The sequence below is a fragment of the Zosterops lateralis genome (genome assembly GCF_965231275.1).
Source record: "Zosterops lateralis genome assembly, chromosome: 2".
In the NCBI taxonomy this organism is placed as follows: Eukaryota; Metazoa; Chordata; class Aves; order Passeriformes; family Zosteropidae; genus Zosterops; species Zosterops lateralis.
Window position 1 is genome coordinate 31638597 of NC_139763.1, and position 21447 is coordinate 31660043.

The 21447-nt window shown below is 41.5% G+C and overlaps 1 protein-coding gene across 1 annotated transcript in view; it reads left to right on the top strand.

The window, feature by feature from the left end:
• Positions 1–21447, top strand: part of AFF3 (ALF transcription elongation factor 3) — a gene marked incomplete at both ends in the record, with an annotated part of 311403 nt that overhangs the window by 264755 nt on the left and 25201 nt on the right. Inside the window, 5 exons of the mRNA XM_083885208.1 lie at positions 4215–4380; positions 11436–12473; positions 13723–13847; positions 17346–17547; positions 20082–20209. Coding sequence (XP_083741334.1) covers positions 4215–4380; positions 11436–12473; positions 13723–13847; positions 17346–17547; positions 20082–20209 — 1659 coding nt within the window. The remainder of the gene's footprint in view (positions 1–4214; positions 4381–11435; positions 12474–13722; positions 13848–17345; positions 17548–20081; positions 20210–21447) is intronic.

The following is a 21447-nucleotide window of genomic DNA, read 5'->3' on the forward strand; positions in this document are numbered from 1 at the left end:
CTTCCTGCATAACAAGGTGGTAAAAACCACCTTGGTGCCATTCAAAGGCTGGCCATGGCCAAGCAGCCTGATGGGGCTAACAACTGGTCCTACACAAACAACCTCTAGGCCTTGTCCAGGGATTGAGATGGCGCCACCTGTCAACTTGGATCACAAGTTAGTTTGGGTGGGGAAGAAGTACTAATCTCCCCAAATCACTGGGTTTCTGAACCTGCACATATGAGAAAAAACTGAGGCTACAAGGGATCTAGCAGTTCTTCTAAGAAGGGTCAGTTGTCCACTAGACAGTGCAGGAAAACAGGCTGTTGGAGACTTGCATGGCAATTAGGTGCCCTGGTCCCTTGTAGCCAGGGTGATGGGAGATATCTAATCAGAAACTTCAGGTGGTTAGTTTTTAAATGGTCTTACTACTGAACCTCTGGCAAATTTACAAGTTTACAACTTCTTTACAAATTTACTCTTAAGTCAGAAAGTGCATGTTCTGATTAAGAGCCTTAAAGAAAAGTAGTTCTCACTCAATTGTTGTTTAATTCCTTTAAATAAAAAAATAAATTTTATGATGTGGTAATTAATTCCGAGGCATAAACCAGTAGCAAAATATGCACAAATGTTATGTGCCACAGCCATTAAAATGTAAATAAGTCTAACTGCATGATCTTGTTCGCATCCTTCGAAAAATCAGTCCAAAATAAAAGTTACCAATTTTTAAAAAAGGGCGCGGTGGGGGGTAATAATAATACATGAAGACATGTAACTGTTATTACCCTGGTCAGTATAACATAATGAGAATCCTTATAAGAATATGCTATATTTCAAATTTGAAAAAGTAGAAGGGGTACAGGAGACTTTAGCAGTATCAGCATAAATGGGAAAATATTGTAATGTTTAATTTTTGTAGTATTGCCTACCATTAGAACAGTAAACAGATTTCCAGATGTTTGTGAAGAGTCCAACAGTTATATTTTATATCTAGAGCTATAGTAACAATTTCTATTTAGCAGCCTAGAAGAACATTCCATGTCACAACAGGAAATAAATATTAGATTGGGGTTTTTGCCCCCTCATCTCCTATATAGCAATTTCTGAATACTTCACTCAATGACAAATAAAATGATGGTTTAAAAATTAAAACCACAGTCACTAAGGGCAGGACATAAATGTGCAGATGTTTTGTGATGCTCAAGAACTTTTCAGTCACAATGCTGTTGTGGAGAGGACTGGAAATCCATCAGTCAGACACTGTCAAAGACATTCCCTAAGCTACACTGTCAGAAAAGGCTGTTAACTTTTCATATTCTTTCCACATTCTCTTAAGGAGAAAAAACAAATAAACGAACAAACAAAAACTATTCATAATGGCTTGTATATAGCTCTCACTATTTTATTAGCAAGGGATTAACTGCAATCTGTTAATATAAGTGAGCAACTTCAATCTAGAGTTCACTGGGCAATCTGTACAAGTGGAAAGCTGCATTGTCCTGAAGCTGTTTACAAAATATCAATTTTCCTTCTCCAAGAAGGAAATTTTTTTACAAGCTTACCAGCTGTTTCTGTCACTTCTATGGCTTAATGAAGTTATACAAATGGCTCCCTGATAATCTTGTCTTTACTGCACCTACATGGCTAGACAAAAAACCAAGTTAAAGGCACTCCTTGTAACGGGTACATTTAATGCCTGTGCATGAAGACAGACCTCTTGCCACCCAGAAGCTGGCAGACACTGACATGCACGTGACCATGCATGTAGTACCAAGCCATCCTGACAGAGCACAAAATTTTACTGCCACCTCTCTCCCTACTGTCCAGTAGTTACAAGGATGGAAATAAAGATCAAAAATATATATAGATGTCAGCTCCTCCCTCTCCTTTTTATTTCACTTGCTTTTAATTACTAAGGTGAGATCACAGGTGAGATTTTTTTCCACTGCCTGGCCCCACTGTGCTTTGAAGGGTGCAAAAAGCCTTCCAACAGTGTCATGATTCCCCAAGCAACCAAAAACCCTCTGGAGCAAGAAAGCCACAAGCAGCTGTGCCATTTCCTGGCAAAAGGCAGCAGGCATGCTGCAAGTAAAGGCAACGAGGTGGGAGTACTGGCTTGTGCAAGACAGGTGGTCCAGAGGGGAAAGGCTGGCAGATGTTAGGGGAGGCAGGGAGAGGGCCAGAAAGTGTGCAGCCATGGGGAATTGTGGAGCTGAAACTGCGTCTCTGATGGCCTGGCCCCTTTTCAAAGCCTCCAGAATTGCCTGTCATAACGTGGCTTGTTCAAGGTGTCAGGTATCAGTTTTCCATAATGAAAAGCACCATTAGCATGTAAAGACAATTCATTAGATGCAACATAGCAGAACTGTAATTAATTATTAGATATTATTTCTCACAAAATGCATTTCCAAGATCACATTGCATTACCCACAATATTGGACTGATGGAGCATAAACAAGGGTAATGATAAACACTGGTGAATGGAGTTGGGAAGAGATGGTTATCAGGGTACCAGTGTGTTTCATGTGGGGTTTATTTAACAGTCTCATTAATGATCTGGAAAAGGAAGTGAATAACCATTTAATTAAGTTTGCATTTGATACTAAATTAGAAGTTGCTGCAGACACCTCTGAGGGCAGCGAAATAAATCAAAAGGAGCTAGAAGCTTGCAAGGTAAAAGAGGAAAATGAGATCTGGTATGAAGAAAAAAAGTGAGCTGATCTCCCTGGAAGCAAATAATCATGTAGCTATCAGTAGAGGAATTCTGAAGAAAGCAGTGTTGAAAGAGAGGTAGGGATGTTAATGGACTATACATTCCCTCACAGCTCGGATATATGTTTACAGAAGCAACACATCAAGGAGCAGGAAGGTAATAGCCCTTCACTGCAGGGCTGTAGTGAAAAGCCATCTATAATGCTGCACTCTGTTTTGGGCACCCTGTTATCAGACAGATATAGACAAATTGGAATGAGTTCAGAAAAGAGCCATAAAAATGATCCCATATCCCTGGAGATAATGACTTATGAAGAAAGATCAGAAGAAGTAAATGTTTAAGGTCTTGTCTGAAAGATGACTGAAAAAGGACAGGAAAACAATCTGCAAAAATGTGAGAGCAAAAAGGGAGGAGGGTAATTTATCATAGTAACGATTAGTAATATGATGAAATAATAAGTAACAACTATAAATTTTAAAAGGGCAACTTCAGGTTGAATGTAGGGAGAAATTTCTGACAGTGGAATTTGGGTTAGTTTGCAGAGAAGTTTCCCAGAGGTAAAAGTAAAAGCTGCATTCAAGTCATTTAAAATCAAATTGGACAACTCACTAGAAAATGCACCCGTCTATAGCGAACAATATTGCATTGCCTAGGGAATAAGCTGGGTGACTTAATATGATATTTCACACTCAGGTCTTTATGACTGTGATATTTTTAATATGCATGGTCAACTATTTCAGGAAAATACACATTTCTTCTGCTGTCAGGCCTGATAATACAAACACTTGCATGCAAACATAACTTTAAAGAAGGCAAGTAGCTCTGCTGACAGCACTGCACTGCTGACATGCAAAAACACAAGCCTGAGCTCTTCAAGTTTTTGCAGGCTGAGTCTTAGATCTTGAATTGTCAATATCAAGATGGTATATACAGGTAACCACATCATTTATGGGTAGGTGAAGAAATGTGCAAAATGGAAGATGGGGACTGGAAGCTCCAGTAAAGATGTATTATTATTGTTATTTTTATGGTTACTGCTATTAGTACTTATGACTGGTAGTGTGGCGTCCAACTCCATTTTTTAATTGTTCACCTTTTGGTCTCCTGCTTTCATCTCTGGGCTGAGTGTTCATTAGACATAAAAATGTCTAAAGCATACAACTGCTTTCTATACTGCTTTTTTAACAATTAGTATTTTTAATATATCCTAAAATATCTGTGGAATGGGAAAAGAGACAAGGTGAAGTGAAAATTTGACTCTCTCCCAGATGAAAAAGATGGCAAAGATGGCAAAGGCTATGGATTTAAACGGATATGAGAGTAACCCCATACTTTCCCCCCAATTATAGCAATGTAATGTTGAAGTCACTTCAATATTCGTTAGCAGCAGAGACAAGCTCAAGGCATTCAGAGGGTATGCTCCCTAAAACAGCATGGTTCTTATATTTATGTTTATGTTCCTGTTCTCTTCTCTTCCCTCCCCCGTCCCCGCACCCTGATGGGCTGTGTGTGGGGCTGGCAGCCTGCTGGTGCCGCAGTCCAATCCCCGAGCCTCGGGACTCTCCAGCAAGGGGTCGAGCAGCAGCAGCTCCAGTGAATCAGAGACCAGCTCCGAGTCCGACTCCGAGAGCGAGAGCAGCTCCAGCGAGAGTGACGGCAGCAAGGCCTCGCATTACTCCAGCCCAGAGGTAAGGGCTTCTCTCTCTGTGATTTAGGGTGGCACTCCATTACTACACCCACTCACACCTTTTCCCAGCCAAGCCAGCACAAGGCGGCTGTGAGGAGATACGTTGTGAAATTTAAGTGGCAGGGGATCTTAGGAAGATTAAAGCATTTGAAACAAAAATGAAGAAAGAAATAACACTGTTATATTTTCCTCAAATTGGAGATGAGTGGAGCACCTTGCAAGGCTCACAGCTTGCTTGAAGTTTTATGCAACTCTGCCTCCACAGCAATGGCTTGCTTACTGTGTAAGTCCTGATGTGGGCTCCCAGAACTGCAATAGAACTAAGGGCTTCTCTACACAGGGAAGCTATTATAAAATCAGTTTGAGGGTGGATTTTTAAAAGAAACCAGTTGTTCACTCATGGACTTCCCTTGCCTCACTCTCTAAGTGAGTTATTCTCTGCTGCTGCTGCCTTTATGTGATTTCTTTCAATTCACCTCCAAAATGGACTAAAGTGAATTACTCATGGTGCAAAACACTGAGCCCAAACTAGTCATCTGGAAAGCTAGCACTGAAAGTTTCCACATGTAGACAAGCCCTAGCCAAACTACAATTAAGCTGCCAGTGCTGTGACACCTTCTGCTTTCACCTCTGCAGAAAGCTCAACAGACACAACAAAGCTGCTTTCTCTGCTCGGCTTTTCTACCAGGACTGACATTTTTACATGTTTTGGTCCATACACACGTTTAGAATTAAACTACGAACTCCACAGCCACATCACACACATTAATGTATGTAAAAATATTCAAAAACCTAGCAGCAAGATTGTAAATACACATGAAATAGAGTCTGTGTATTTTCCTACTCCACATCAACCATCCAATCACTAGAATCCTCCCCCAGAAACTATGTCTCACCTATTCTCCCACCCTGAAAAAAAAATTATGCTGAAAAAACAGCAAACCTTTCCTCATATTTTCCTTGGTTATTTGGAGCCATGTTTCCAACTGAGCAAAATGCAGTACTCAAAGAAACATCCTTAATATATTTTTCTCAGGTTCTGTCACTTTTGTTCCTTGTTTAACATTTATCTTCTGTCTTTTCTTCACTGTACTTTCAGACCCATTTCCAGTTAATTTTCCTCTCACTTTGTCCACTTCCTACATATCTTTCCTTCCAGTCTCTCTTGTTGCTCTAGCTGCTGTACCCCATGTCTTGTTTCCCATTCTGAGATTTCTCATCTGACTTGTTAAGACCTTGTTCTCTGTCTACTTAATTCCCTGCTGGAATTAGTGCAAAGATCTCATGCTCAGTCTCTCCTCTCCCTGAGGGATCTCAAAAGGTGGAAGAAACGGAACAAAGAGAAGAAAGAAAGGGGAAGGAAGTATGAGATGAATGGAGGAGAGGCACAGGAAGGGAGGAGTGGTTCCTATCTAGGCAGATACTCATGCTGCTTGGACCCAAGAGCAGCAATTCCTCAGAGAATGCATGAAGCTAATTAACTGAGGCAGGTCATGGATTTCATAAAGTCCAGCAGAGAACTAAGTCATGGAAACATGGATGAAGTGCCTCCTCTTAAGCCTTTTATACATACCCTCTCGAGATCTGTGGAGCTACTTTTGTACAGAGCCTGAGCTGTCAGTGATCATTGTCACGAAACAGCTGCCCCACTCCAACAGATTGCTTGTCTCTTTGCATTATATTTGTCTGGTTTGCCCTCTAGGATGTGCTTTGTGAAACATGCCTACACAAAAATATAAGTGACTCACAAGTGTGATGGCTGTGTTGATTTTCATAGGCAATTTTCATCCCTTAATGGAATATGGGAGATAGCACACACAGATGGGTACGGGTGTCCTGGGGAAGTAGAATACCTGTGTTTTCCCCAAGGGTAAATGCTTTCCCAGGCTTATTATATGGCTGATGGTACCAATTCAAACATGCTCAAGTGATGCCTCTGACCGGAAATCCTTTTAGCTTTGCATAAATGCTTTAACTTACATTTATGCACCCAGTGAAGCCATCTTTCTAAAGTATATGCCAGTTTCTTACCCAGTAAATGGAAAGAGACAGGTCCTCTGTAAAGGAAGGCCATGTCCACCTAAGTGTAAGAAGTGGACTCAATTCTAGATTTAGTCTTAAAATTAATGTAATCTATTGGATAAGACAAAGAAAAGTAAACACACCTTGGTTTTTGATTTAGCATTAACTGGTGCTTTGAGATTCAATGAACTTGAGTAGTCCAGCAAAATGCTGGGCAAGAATTCCACACTTAAAGGTTGGGAGGACCTTAATGTAGAAATCTGCATGCCATTAGGATGCCTTCATTTTTTCCCCCCACTCTCCAGTCTGAAATATTATATGCATATACTCAAAGATTTTTAATTCTGGGAGAGTGCACCTTCTGCATTTGAGATTATATAATAACTCAAGTGCTGTTTCATGTCTTCTGTAATTTTTCCTCATCTCATTTTGAGATTTTCAAGTTGTCCTCAGGTGCCTAAATGCAGTTGCCTTGTGTAAAAGCAGCTCATTGTAAAGCATACATATAAAGTATATTAGATGAATTGCACCCTAAAAGTGTCTGTTTCTTTCCATTGACTATTTAGAGCCAGTAGTGACTAGCTCAGCTGTCTTCACTTTATGTCTGCAGTAAACTAAGAATAATGGCTGAGCTAGAACAGGAGACAACATTCAGACTGGTTTCAGTGATGTGGACAAATTAAGGTGCCTCAGGCATTAATGGGAGTAGTTAAAGTTTTGTGGACTGCCAAACCTAAAATTATGAACAAGAAACTGAGACTTCTATCTCCTGTTTCTTTGCTGAAGCCGTGAATTCTTTGAATGCCCTTAATTAATGTCATAAATGAGGAATCTGGAAAACAATGATGTCTTATGCTTTTTCAGATGGTTGAAAAAAAAATTCGGTGTCAAGTATATAGAAAAAGCTACATTTCTGAAGCTAAAAATTTGGTTTGTTTGTTCTTTGTTCCATTGAATTATCCTGTGTACCTTTACTAAAGCTGTCTTTGGTTAGACAACCACAAACTCCTACTATGAGGAAGGATAAGAGTGGGGAATGGGCAGGAAGGAAGCAGAGAAGCTATCACATAGGACAAAGGATCATTGGCCTCTCAACAGTAACCAGACCAGAAGAGAAAGACGCCCCTTTCTGAGCCCCACTAGCCTCAGATACCAGATGCTCTGGCCTTTGCAGATTTTGCTGTTGTGACTAGTTCACAACCATTAGTTTCTTCCTCCTTTTTAAGGAGTCACATATATAAAAGAAAATGGAATTTTACCACTAGACCAACAGTAGATGCTAACATTACATTTGCAAATAGGATTCATGGGTTTTGGTTGTCCTGCAGACTATTATCGACAAAGACTGCAAACTACACTCTCCCTTCCCTCCAGAAAACTCTTTGTACCAAGAACCACCTCTTACAGTGTATGTGTGCTGTGCCTAACACATGGAAATGCCCAGTTCTAATTTGTTAAAGCACTAGCAGCAGTGTTAATAGTAGCAATGAAGTAATAGTAATAACAATAATCATCATCATCTTCTTCATTATCATTGCTGTCTGTGCCTTAAACATAATGAGAAAGCACATTTGTATGGGGATTGCCCTGAGTGAAATATTTGATAGCAGGGCAACAAAAGCAAGTTACCACAAGGGTAAATTAGTACATGGATTTATGATAGGCAGAGTAGCTTGCAGGGGTAGTGAGCTAAGTCCATGCACGTTATAGGCTCTCTTATCTCTCAGTGAAAGTGGTGTTGTACTTCAAGTTTACCACATATTAGCCACACCTTAGGTTCCTCGTTGTAATAACAAGCATAGAGTGACCCCATTACACTGGCATTGTTTAACAGCCCTTTACCCTAGAAAGTGTTTCTGGATAACATTTTGACAATTTTCTTTTTGGATGCATGCCATTCATGCCTCTGGTTGCACTTGCAGCCTTGAAGAGATCTGAGATATATATAGACATGCTGTGTGGGAGTCATCCCACCTAAACTTACACACTTCTCCTGTAGATACCTACATCTGCTCACCACTTCAACCTCCCCTTTACAGTCTGTTTTTAGAGCCCAGATCATCTGGCCTATTTCATATGTCTATTTCAAGAGGGATTTTTTCACACCCTAGAAGAGTAGTCCACTGACTGGAGAAGGAACTTGTTGACTAGCTAAGATATAGGTGTCTATGTTGTACAGATGAATCCACCCACAATATTTAAGGAAATGTATCACATCCTCCTGTTTCTTCATGACGCCTGGCACATGTGTATGTCTGTGGTACATTGATCCCTGAAAGTATCTGTGTTAAGTTTCCTGGTTTGAGTTTTCATGCCAAACCTATATTTAATTGCAAGTCAGCTGATCACAGACTGTTACTCCTGTTACTGGTGCCCATCTGGACAGCACTGGCTTTGCCCCAGTTGAAAACTGCCCGGTTCTCTAAAAGGCCCTAGGGGCAGCATATTTCCATGACACCAAAACCAACGGGCAGAGAGCATTTTGGTATCAGAATACTCTGGATTTATATTCATATGCATTTCTATCCTTACATGCTGCTGAAAAACTTCCAATTCAAGCAAACCAACTTTTCTTCCATAGAACAGTGTATAGAGCAAAAATTAGGGATCCTCTTTTTCTTTGACAAATAGTTACAATTAGGCATGTATGATGGATGGGCAGAAATTTTCAAGTGAATTTTCCCTGTCCATTTTTTTTACCAGTCCTGCTGTCTATTCTTGGCTGTTGTGATTTGTTCTCTTGCAAGGTACCTCCAATTTTTTTTTAATGTGATCTCAAAGTACAGTAATTTTCAGTTGGAACAATCAATTGAATAAATTACTTACAAAAATGAACTGGTATCACTCATGTACACTGACAATCTCAAATATTCCAGAATGGTATGAGGGCCCAAAATTAGTGAGAAAAGTTTTAAAATTCTGATTTTTAAAATTTGGATTATTTTAATTTACCTGATGGGCTGCAGACATTTTACTTTTATTAGATGCACCTTAAAGGATTTTTTTAGCAGATAGATCTTAGGGTTTTTTTCAGAAGCCACAAGGATTTGAATTTTTCTTTAACTAAACCTCAAAAGTGCACCTGAAATTCCTGACAAAACCAGTAAAGCTGGTAACAGTGTTGATCTTTTTATTAAACTTCATAGTTGGCGAATATGTTGGTAGGACTGTAGGTATTATGCCTAAATAGCAGATATACTACTGTGGGAAATTCCTGTACTGCCAGGTGATGACACTGTAGCATGTAATCACTTTTTCCTGCTGGTTTACTGTGATCCCTTGAAATCCATGAGCCACCGTTTTCAAGAATTACAAGATACATAAAGAAGCAGAATGGGATGTAACAGATGAATTGGAAATTTTTTTTAACTTCCAAGCAGCAGTCACTCTAACCTATACTTATGGGCAGAAGTGTACTTTCCCCCGTGTGCTTCTGATGTATCTCCTTTTCTGAAATACACCTGAACAGTGGAAAGACTTCCATGTATAGTGAACTTTTTATTATATATCTAGTAAATTCAGTATGTGCACAGTGAATGGCACCAAACAAATCTATCTGTATTTTCAACAGCAATTAAAAAAAATGCTGTTCATTTTTAGATAAAGAGTTAAGGGTTGTAAAAATACATCTTCATCTAAGAGAAATACTGACCATCCATTTTCAAGATTTACAGCTCAGGAAAGAAATTCCTCATGTAAGATATTAGGGAGCATGCTTTAAAAAACATAAATGTAAGCCAGTCCTGGAAACTTCCCATAGGTCTGGGCTAGCTCAGTAATGAGTAAATTAAACACTTTAGCTAGAAGGAATATTTTTATCATATGAACTCCAATGTCTAACTTTTTTTGCTTATTTTAGGAGCCTTTGCTCCATGTAGACTGCATACAACCCTCAGTGGGTGATTCTGAAGGCGCCCTTGGCTGTGCAGGAAACCTGTGTTGCCCTCAGGCATCTACTTTAAATAAGAAGTAAGATACTCTTTTAAGTTAGAGACTGTGGATATTCTCTCTTGGCAAACTTTCTTCCAGAGCACTGATGGGTTTCATGTTCGACTCATGACACAGTTTTTTATTATTCACATGCAATAGCCTAGTGAATCAGATATTGGTTCCATCTGAGGAAATTAGGAGGTTTTTTGCTTTGGCTTTTGTGGGGTTAGGTTATGGCTAGCCATCTACTCCATCATCTGTTTCTTTTTGGGGTTTTGCCTTTCCTCTTTGTTTTATTACATTCAAATTACTGATTGCAAGAAGCACTAGAAAGGAGTCACACACTGTTCTGAAATAACATTGTCTCAGCTGTAGTTACATTTGAAATCATGATTATCCCACTTCTTCCCTGTCCAAACACCATTATGTTTTAGATGTGCTCTTATAACTTGATAGTGTTGTGACAGACATTAAAAGAAAAACTAACAGCACACAATACTTACACAATGAACCCCTGACAGCACCACCACACAACAAATGTTTGTGGATTAGAATGTCAATACCAGGCAGATTACATGAAGCGCCTGGTTAGCCCTCCAACTCCCCAGCACATGCCACTTTGTGTGCTCTTTAAATGCTTTCTGTATTTACTGCAATGGCACAGGACACAAACTACACATCCCTAGCTTTCCCAATAGCTATCCTCCCCAAGCCTCAGCTGTGCCCCTGCCTTATTTTCCTCCCTCCCTATTGCCACTGCATTTTTTTTATTATTATTATTTGGAAACTTGGAAGTGTTCCCCAGTAGAGCCAATGGCAGTACTGCTATTGTGAATCACACCTGGAAATGATGCACACAGAAGCCCTTCTCCTTCTTATCTCCAAACCCCGTTCTGAAACCAAAAACATCCCCTTGCAGGGCAGGACCGCTGTCCTGCCGCGCAGGGCCATCCCAAGCGCTTGCCATAGGTTGTGGCGGCTCTTGGACCGAAGGGAAATCTCAGTGGTGCCCGGAGGGATGCGATTCCCGTGTCCCTGAGGGACCCCCGGGGTGGGGCAGCGGGATCTCGGCTCTAAGCTCGTTGCCGTCTGTTTCTCTTTCAGCCTGAGCCGCCCTCGTCCAACAAGTGGCAGCTGGACAAGTGGCTGAACAAGGTTACCCCTCACAAAGCACCCATCCTCGCCCACCACGATGGCCCGGCGCTGGAGGCCCACCCGTACTACGGCCGCGTGAAGGCAGAGCGGCAGGAAGGACAGAAGGCGCCGGGCGAGGGCCCGGCCGAGCCCCGCCGTGAGGAGACCCGCACCGCCACCGCCGCCGCCGGCACCGGGGACGGGCCGCGGCCCAGGACCGCCAACAAGGCGCCGGGCAGCAAGGGCAGCCGGCAGAAGGCACCTCTCGCTGCCGACGGCGGGCCGCCCAGGCGGGCAGCAGGGAAGAAGGCCCCGCGGCGAGCAGAGAGGAACTCGGCCGCGGACGGGCCCGCCTGCCCCGGCGCAGAGGAGCCCTCCCGGAGCCACGGCCTCCCCGACAGCGCCGCCGGAGAGGCGCCCCGGGCCCGGCCCGCCGCCGGCGCCTGCAGAGCGGGACACCGCCGGGAGCCCCGCTCAGCCGCGGCGGGGGAGAAACGCCGGGCCCGAGGGCCCAGCAAAACGGCGCCCAAATCCAAGGAGTTCATCGAGACCGAGTCCTCATCCTCATCATCCTCCCCCGAGTCAGGCTCCGAGTCGGAGCGGGAGGAGCGCCCGCTGCCCAAGGCGCCGGCGGCGGCCGGGCCCGAGCCGCGGGGGGCCAAGGACGCGGGGACCGGCCCCGCCAGCAAACCCCACGGCGGCTGCAGTGCCTTTGGCTCTGTTAATGCCAGGACTAGTAGTGAAATAGCAAAGGAGCTGGAGGAACAGTTTTACACCCTGGTTCCTTTCGGTAGGAATGAGCTCCTGTCTCCTCTGAAAGACAGTGATGAGGTAAAGTCGCTGTGGGTCAACATTGACTTGGCTCTTTTGTCCAGGATTCCAGAGCGTTTGCCCGAAGAACCGCTGGCCATGAGCGCCGGAGCAAACCAGGCGGCCAGCTTCCCGCAGGGTAGTAGTGCTGAACCCCCCGCAGAGAAGGGTTTACCGAAATCTAGAAGGAAACGCAAGGTGAGCTGCTGGGGAACCGATCAGAGGGGGTAGGGAGCCTCCAGCAAGTGGGAGGCTAACACCGCTTGCACTCACGTCCAGTGCTCGATGGCAGCATCTTCTCCAGGCTGGCCTGTCAGAGCTGGGATTTTTCCCTGCTTTCCACGTAGGGACTGGGCAGACCCCAGGGGAAATGCCATCTCTGGAGGTGATGAAATTCCTGGCCGCGATGGATCACAGCTCCTTGGAGACAGCTTTGACTGCTGGCGTGTGCCTTTGCGTGCTTTAGTGAAGGCACTGCCTTTATAGTAGCATAATTTTCTCTCCTGAGGCTTCTCTCTAAACCTGAGCATTTGAAAATGATGCTCAGGTCAGCAAAGGGACAACTGTCTCCTCTCTTGTCACAGTCTATACAGTATCACTGTGTGTGTGGTAAAAGAAGAGACATCTTTTCTCCCTTCTGACTGTCAGCAAGAGGCAAGCCCTTCATTCCCAGCAGGGAGCCCTGGATTTGTGAGGGATACATTGGCAGAGACCTGGGACCTGACTGGTTCTGGATTCTGGTTCCCTCACATCCTGGTGACCCCATTTTTCCTTGGGGCTATAGGTGTAGGACCACAGTCCATTAGCTGCCCCCTCCTCAGCAGCACTGTCACAATGCTTGGGTGGGCACAGCCCTCTGCTCACATCCACCCTTCTGCCCTACTCACACTCATTTTTTGGTGCCAAGGGGGAAGCCTCTGCCACTCCCTGGCCAGAACTGTCCACCAAGCAGGCTTTCTGGTCTCTTTGTACCAATCTGACCCCAAAAGTCACTCTGAACTGGAATCACCATCTGCTCAGTTTCTGGACAGTTTTGTTGTGCAACCAGTCATCTGTGGTCCTCTAAGCTACTGTATGTGTGCAGATGGATCTGTATATTTTTGAGGACCATTTATCTAAAGCAATCTTCTGTATTGTTTATCTTTCTTCATTGTTTCGTTCTTCCTTTATTAGTATCTGAAAGGTGGAAACCCTGGTTCAAGCGGGGAAGTGGTGGAAACTAAGTTTTTTATTGCACACCTTACTTTACACACTGCCTCTTTAGATTTTATTTTTTAAGACAAAGACTAATCATCTCTGATCCATGTTAGATATATACTCAAAGAAAATAGAATCTGTAACAAAATTACAAAAAAATTACAGAAAATACCAGCCCCTGACTTGTTGAAATATTTTTGGATCTGTAGTAGTAAATCCAAACCATAAAAAATTATTGCTTTTTCCCCAGTGTGAAAATGAGGAAGAGTGCAGAGACATCAAGAAGACTCACTTAGAGCGAGAGAGTTCTTCACGATTAGCTGCCTCTGCCCAAAACATCACAACAGCAAATCATTGCAATATAAATGAAAATAGGTAAGCTTTTTCATTCTTAGTTACACTGAGTCATACAATTGGTTGCAGTTTATTGCCAGGTGTTATTTTTTCCTTTAGTAGGATTTATTTTTTAATTATCACATTTTATGTTGATAAATTACTCATTGCATTCTCTATTTTTCTGGTTTAATGATGAAATTAGTAGCTCCTGACACATTCATGTACTTGCATTTTTGTCCTGTTGCACAAAGAAGTTGTGAGCTCAAGTGTGAGGCCCATGGAAGAGTGTGATTGTCAAAGACATATTCCCTAACACTGTGTTTAGGCAGCAATTCGCATATACAAACATCTTATAGCCCTTTCTTTACTTTGACTTTCTTTACTTTCTTTACTTACCAGTTTCAAGCTTGAAGTTTGACTATATAAATAGCATTATGTATCAGCTCTGTGAAAAAGATTGAAAAAAGAAGTTCATAACAATTCTCAGCTCCAGAATATATTTGAGAATCAGTATTTTTGAGATTACAAGTATTCCATTCTGTCTAATTAGTAAGTGTTCTAGGACAAGGAACTTAAGACTTTTTAAAAAGTGAGATTTTTGGAGGATATAGGCCATGAAACAAAAGATGAATATTTAGCATTCACTGGCATGGTTTATGCACACAGAACCCTCTCAATGTCAGAGAAATCACACTTGAGTTTCTCTGGGGGCTTCCAGCAGTCAAACTTAGACATGCACATTTTCACAGCTCAGCTGCATGCTGCTTGGTACATGCTGGTTATCAGTATTCTTTTTTAAATTATTTTTCTGGTAGTATCAGGGTACTTCTTGGGGTGAAACTGCTGCCAAGTAAGAAAATATTTGTATTTATTGCAGTAGGCTTTTCTGTTGTACACATCTTTGATGAGATTGAGCAATTCTTGTCATTAATACTGGAACAAAATCACAAAGAAAACTGATACATAAGTGTTTATTAAAAAATATGCATTCAATTTCTTTGTTCTGACATGTCACATACATCTCGTAAAGTGAAAACAATGCCCAGAACAGTTCCTTTCTTGTGAGTGGTTGCATGCAGACATGCTGTTCCTGTTACCCCAGTGTCATATGTTTTATGTTGCATTAATTTTCAGAGAGTAGCGTGGCTGTCATAGCTTGCTGTGTCACAGGGTTAATTCTGTGCTTCCTGGAAGCAAGCCAATAATTTTTGTTTTTCTTGACATTATATTCAGTACTTCCAGTAGCAACTCTGTATTAGAGAAACAACTTGTGAAATGTACAGTTGCCTCCTAATTCCTGCAGTTGCCTCCTGGTTTGCTCTGCTTCCAAGATGTTTATGTGGTTTGTGCTTGTATGTAGCACATGATATCAAATGCTGATATTCCCACAGCTGAGGAAGGGCTGCTGAGGCTGTAGCTAAACCAGCAGTGCAGATATCAGGACCTCCTGGTCCTCTTGCAACCAGGATCTGCTCATGCTGGCACATCCCCTCTCCAGTTATACCACTATAGATGCCTCTGAGGTTCTCCTGTAAATATAGTCAATAAACGTTTTTGAAACCAAAACTTTTTTCTTTTTTCCTTTTCCTTTTTTTCCTTTTTCTTTCTCTTTTCCTTTTCTTGTTTCTTTTTCTCCTCCTTTCTTTTTACTTATCCTTTTTCTTTTTATATTTTAACTTTCTTTTTCTCTGGCTTTTCCTTTCTTTTATTTTTGGGGGGGCGAGTTTTGCCAGGTTATTATTCTTCTTCCAGTAAAGCCACCCAGAGGTTTTGGCAGCAGCTGAGGGCTGCAATGAAAGAAGCAAAATACCCTTCAGCCATGAGCATTTTCTGTTGTGGAGTTACAGTCTAAGATGCAGACTGAGTAAGGTCCCGTTTGACAAGAAAGGCTGCAGGCTCAGAGATACCCCAAATCTCTTGCACCTATATCAGATCCACAGTCTGCCCATTCCCAGCAGATCACAGCTCTGACAGTCCTCTGCTGCAAGTTGTCCTGTGTGGCCTCTCAGTATAAGATGTGCTGCTGCACTTTGGCTGCTCACACTATGTCTAGGTGGGCCCTACTCAGTGTCCACAGGCCATGTAGGAGCCGTGCAGCACAAGTAGAAATTTCAGCTACTCCTCACAAGTTCAGGACTAAGCTTTTGAGGGTTGGGTATACTTCCAAAGAGGTGTGGCTTCCCTTGGATGCTTTAGGCCCACACTTTGACAGTGATGTATAAGCATGGGTAGCTAAGGTGTGGGTTTATATTCAAAAAGAGGAAAAGAAACTACAGCATCAGCCTGCACATTCAACATAATGCAAAAGATTTTATTTTTCTAAGGGGGAGAAGAAGGGCACAGTTGTTTGTCTTTCACATTCTGACTCTTGCTTTCATAAACACCATTGGTCATTAAAGCAAAACAGTTGACATGGTGTTTTAACAGTACCATGCCATGTGAAACAGTAAAGGTTCTGAATTACGATTCATGGCTCCTTTTACAGCTACTTTTTAAAAAGACTTGCTAGATAAATGGACAAATGCACGATAAGAGCACATTTAATTAGCTTTGTTCCCTGAAATTATGTGCAGAAATGAAGTATAGTTTTTACTGTATTCTTTTTTGTGATTCCATTAAGTGTATATTGTCTGATACAGTAACTATAAAGAAGTGAGAATTGTCCATAAAAAGTAATAGGCTGAATAAAGGGGAATGTGACAGGGAAAGGTGTATTGTTAAAATTGTCTTACTGACCTTAAACACAGTTTTAGTCTTAATGCCAACTATCTTCTTTAAAAAAAATTGCTTTTGTGTGTTACTTTAAGATATTTAGCTAAATATTTTCTTCAAATTAGTGCATTTGAAGTTTATTTCTGGGCATATTTATATGGTCTGTCTGACTTCTCATCCAAAACTTCTCCCAAATAAGTGAAAGCTGAAAATACTGTCTGTGTTACAGCTTTCTGCTTTATAAGACAGAGCAGCTCACATTTCTGTGTCTACTGTTTGCATATGTTTCCTTTTGTCTGCATTATCAGCCTATCTTTCTTTGTCTTCCAAATCTGTATTAGATTAGTATAAACACTGCTACCAAAGGCTGGGCACTGAGCACAAAGACAAGCCAGTCATCTTTAAACACATTTCCTGGTTTAGTTCACATATGGTTTTATTGCCATGGCTTATAAATTGTCACCTGTAATGGTGAAATAGGGCTCCATAACCTGAACTTACACGTCAGAGCCTAATCTTCATCTCCAGCTATCCCTTAAGAAATGGTGAGCAAGTAGCCATTTATCTCTGTATTTTTTTCCAAGTACTCCAATACAGACTTTATATTAACTCCAGAATGACAATTTGCCTTGAAGGGAAAGAGAAGAAACATGATACAAATTTGTAAATGAACTCTTGGTCCCAATACTGTAAGCTCGTTTCCAGATACCAATAGACTTTACCCTGCCAGCAGGTTTTAAATTCAAAGTTTTGGTAATATATAAAACATTTACCTTTCTCAAAGCCAGCTTTGTGACACTCCATTACTGTAATTTCCATTTCCAGCTTGGCAATACCAATAAATAAAAATGAGAAAATGCTTCGGTCACCCGTCTCTCCCCTCTCTGATGCATCAAAACACAAATATTCCAGCGATGATTTAACTTCCTCCAGCAGACCTAATGGCAGCAGTCTATTACCTTCAATCTCCTCCAGCAAAAAACATAAGGGTGAAATCCAGTCGCAGCCACATCCTGGAGACTTCAATGTAAGTGTATGCTGTTGTTCACAATAGAAAGCTTAGCAGTATATTTTTCCACTTCGTTTTGCAGTCCGTGATAGTTTTGCAGAATGTTATTAAAAAAAAAGGAAAAAAAAAAAAGTTGTAATAATGAATGTTATTTTCTAAGTTCAACTTTTCGGGTTTGGAGTTTATCAAGGCATAGAAGAGAGGAAAGAGGGCAGGCTGTAAAACAGGCAAATAGCAAAGGCTACATAAGCAAAAGGTAAAAGCTAATGGCCCAAAACGAATGGCTTTAGGCCTCTAGAGCATTGCTTGGGCATGATGCAAGCCCCCTACATTCATGGTGCATTAAGGCCCCTACTGTATAAGGGCTCACTAAGCCACTGCCTAACCATGGGTGTGCCTGCAGACTAATTCTTCTACCTGTCTTAGAACAAACTTCTTCAGATTCTACTTATACCAATGACATCTTAGCACCAGCCTCACAATTCAGTACCATCAGAGTTGTATTCATATCCGTATCAGATATCACACTAAGTGTGCCCAGAGCACTTTTCCAGATAAGGCTGTACTACAACACTGCATTGTGGCCTCTGCCTTCAGAGCCCAGAGAGAGAGGAGTAGATGCTGCCCCTATTTCTGCATGAGTTCTGTGATTAGAATGCTTGAGTGAAGAGTCTGTTAGCTCTTTTGATTGAAGGAATTTCCATCTCTCTCTCATCTCATCTTTCAAAATTGTACCCTACCCTCCAGCCTGCAGGACACTGAGAGCAGATGATATGGGGCAGACTAGTGTCACCTCCTCCCCATGACACTGTCCTGCTTTGTGTGAAATACCTAGGAGAAGCAATTTGGATACCATCACCTTGATTCCCACTGCTGTAGCATCTAGAGAAGCTGTTAAGGCACTCTGCTGCCCATGCTCCTCTCCTTGCTACAAAAGCTATTCATGTTTTTTATTCTGTATATATTTACTGTGTTTGCTATTTGATGTACAAGATGCTTTAAAAGCCTAAGTATAGTTTCCTTTCCAACTAGGAAAACAAGCTACCTGAATTATAGCAGTGGCCTCTTCCAGTAATTTCTGCTGTGGGGATAAGTGGCTCCCCTGTATCTGTTAAGCATATATTGGAGCTTTTGAGGGGTTGTTTGTTTGTTTGTTTGTTTGTTTGTTTGTGAGTGGAGGAGGAAGTAGTAAATATAATCCTAATTTTGGACACATTTTCAAAAACGGGTTACCATAAATTGTGTTTTCCAAGAATATCACAGAGATGTTTTTGGTAAATTGAAAAAAAACCAATTACATAAAATATACCAGTAAAAAGGGCTTTAACATATTATAGTTATTAATTTATTTTTCATTAATTAAATGTAAAGTTTTAAACATTTTAACTTCCAAAACATAAATTTAGAAGTTTATAACCCATTCAGAATTATAATTATGATTCTTCACTGGGAATCTTAAAAATAATTTAAATTTCTTCACAGGCAAATGTGCTGGAAATCAAAAGTAAAAGGTGATTGCTTTATGATCCACACCCTTAGCAAATGCATTTCACTGAGATTTTCTGCATAGCCTAGCAATGCACCATTTGGTCAACATTTAACAACCCTTGCAATAAAATTCTTATATATCTGGTTATTCATCTGAAAACTTTAGCCTGATGAACTGATCTGGATGTGCCATATAGAAGATGAGAGCTCATGAACTATAAATGTTAAACTTAGCTTTGTTTTAACCCATCTTCCCATGTGGCACCCAAGTGGCAGGCCCAAGTGGTCCTTCAAGTATCTGAGAGAAAATGCAAGCAAAGCTTGCCCACAGTGGGCATTTATCCATTTGAGCTTTTTTCCCCATACTCCTGCTGCCTTTCTGCCTGTTACCTGACAATGGAACAGGATTTTTTGGCAGTGGTTGTCAACTGAAAACCACCCGGGGCCCTCTGTTTTACTCTATACCAGTGCACAGTAGCCCCCACAGCAGGTCACTTGATGGGATGAAGGTGCTCACAAGACCACATGAAGAACTCTGCCAAAAGACATGTGCTTCCACTGCAGCAGAGAGAAGTGATCTTTCAAGCTGATAAAGGGAGGTCTGGAGCACAAAGAAACATGGACTACAAATTCATACAATGCAGGCACATCACCAATGTAGTGGGAAACAAGTCAAACATGAGCCATGCTCTCCTAAGCAAAGCACAGTGCTTGGTTGGAAGCTGAAGGCAAGAGGTATAACTTTGTCTTTGAAATGACAACGGATTTTTTTCTTCAATAATTTCACTCACTGGGTTTCAGAGTATTTTGATAGTTACTAATAGTTTAGCTCAGTTTCTCCTGTATATCCTGTTGAAACTCAGACCCTTTACAAAGTGCTCTGAGCAATACCTGAATTTGTGGCCGTCAGTGTCAGGACACTTACACATACTCCCTGCTGAAATAGCAGGAAAATTAACTTCCAATTTACAACACAATACAAAGGCTCTCTCTTTTTTTGTTACTTGGTTTTTTTTAAGTTATTAGCCAATTCCTAAATGTCTTATCTGCTGTTTGTTGTCTAGAAAGCAGTGCACATCAATTCAGAAAATGTTCTTCTCTGCAATAAGCCACAGTTCCAAACAGAGCCTTGGTCACCTCTGTCCACCACACCCAGGGACTGCAGAAGAACAAAGCTTGTCTTCGATGATATGTGAGTACATATGAGTTTAAAATAAAGAAAACGATGGCATTTAAAGAGAGAAAAAATACAATTTGTCCAACAGGAACTGAGACATTGCCTGAAATATTACAGTAATCCTTACTGTCCATTGAGAAATGAATGAGAAATATTATATAAAACCTTATTTTTTCAACATAAATTAAGTTTCTAACCATATAGTAGTAGAGCCATGGAATGGTTTGAGTTTAAAGGTACCTTAGAGATCACTGAGTGCCAATTCCACTCTGTGGGAAGGGCTGCCACCCACTAGATGAGGTTGCTCGAAGCCTCACTCAGCCTGTCCTGGAACACTTACAGGTATGGGTAACTCTATAACCTCTCTGGGCAATCTGTTCCCATACTTCACCTCTCAGTAGATAATTTCTTCCTAACAGCTAGTCAAAACCTACCATCTTTCAGTTTTGAGTCACTCCCTCTTGTCCTGTCACTGCAAGCCCTTGTCACAAGTCTGTAATCATCAGGGAGCAGTGAGGACTGGCTGTTCCCTAAAGGACAGGGAGCCAAGAGCCAGGATGCAGAATGTGGCTGGCAGGGGTCCGGTCCCACAACACCTAAACAAGGTGAACAGGGCAAGCCTGAGGATGGAGTCATCCCTGCATCCCTGAATCCTGACAGCTGCTGCTGTCATGGCCACTTCTGCTCAGCTAAAGATATCACAAAGGCAGGGGAAGCAGGAAGCAGCAATGGTTAACATGAGTATCTGGAGGGATACCTGGCCCTCCCCACTTCCACTTCATTCTTCACACATCCCTTGCTCGCCTCCTCTTAGACTAATTTAAGCTTGTAACTGTCCTTCTTTTTTTGGTAAATTAAAAAAGCTGGTTTGTCCCCAAGGTCATTTAGGACATAGTATTATTTTAGTGAATATAATGATGAAACTGAAGGTTGAAATCATAGTATCTAGAAAACCAAGATTCTTTTTGACTGGTAATGTTATGGCCTGCAAATACTGATATTTGTTTCTGGTTAGTGTAGAAGAGATTCTGTTCAAGGTATGCCTCAAACTGCCTGAAGCTCTGAGCTGTGTGACCCTGACATATTTTTCATATTTCCAGACTTTCACCCATGACATCTCAAACTCCTTTATACCAAAGGAAACCCTGGGATAACAAACGACCTGGTTTCCTTAGGAACTGCTTTCTACCAAAACTGGGATTTTTTAATATTTTATTATTATTATTATTATTATTATTATTATTATTACTGTT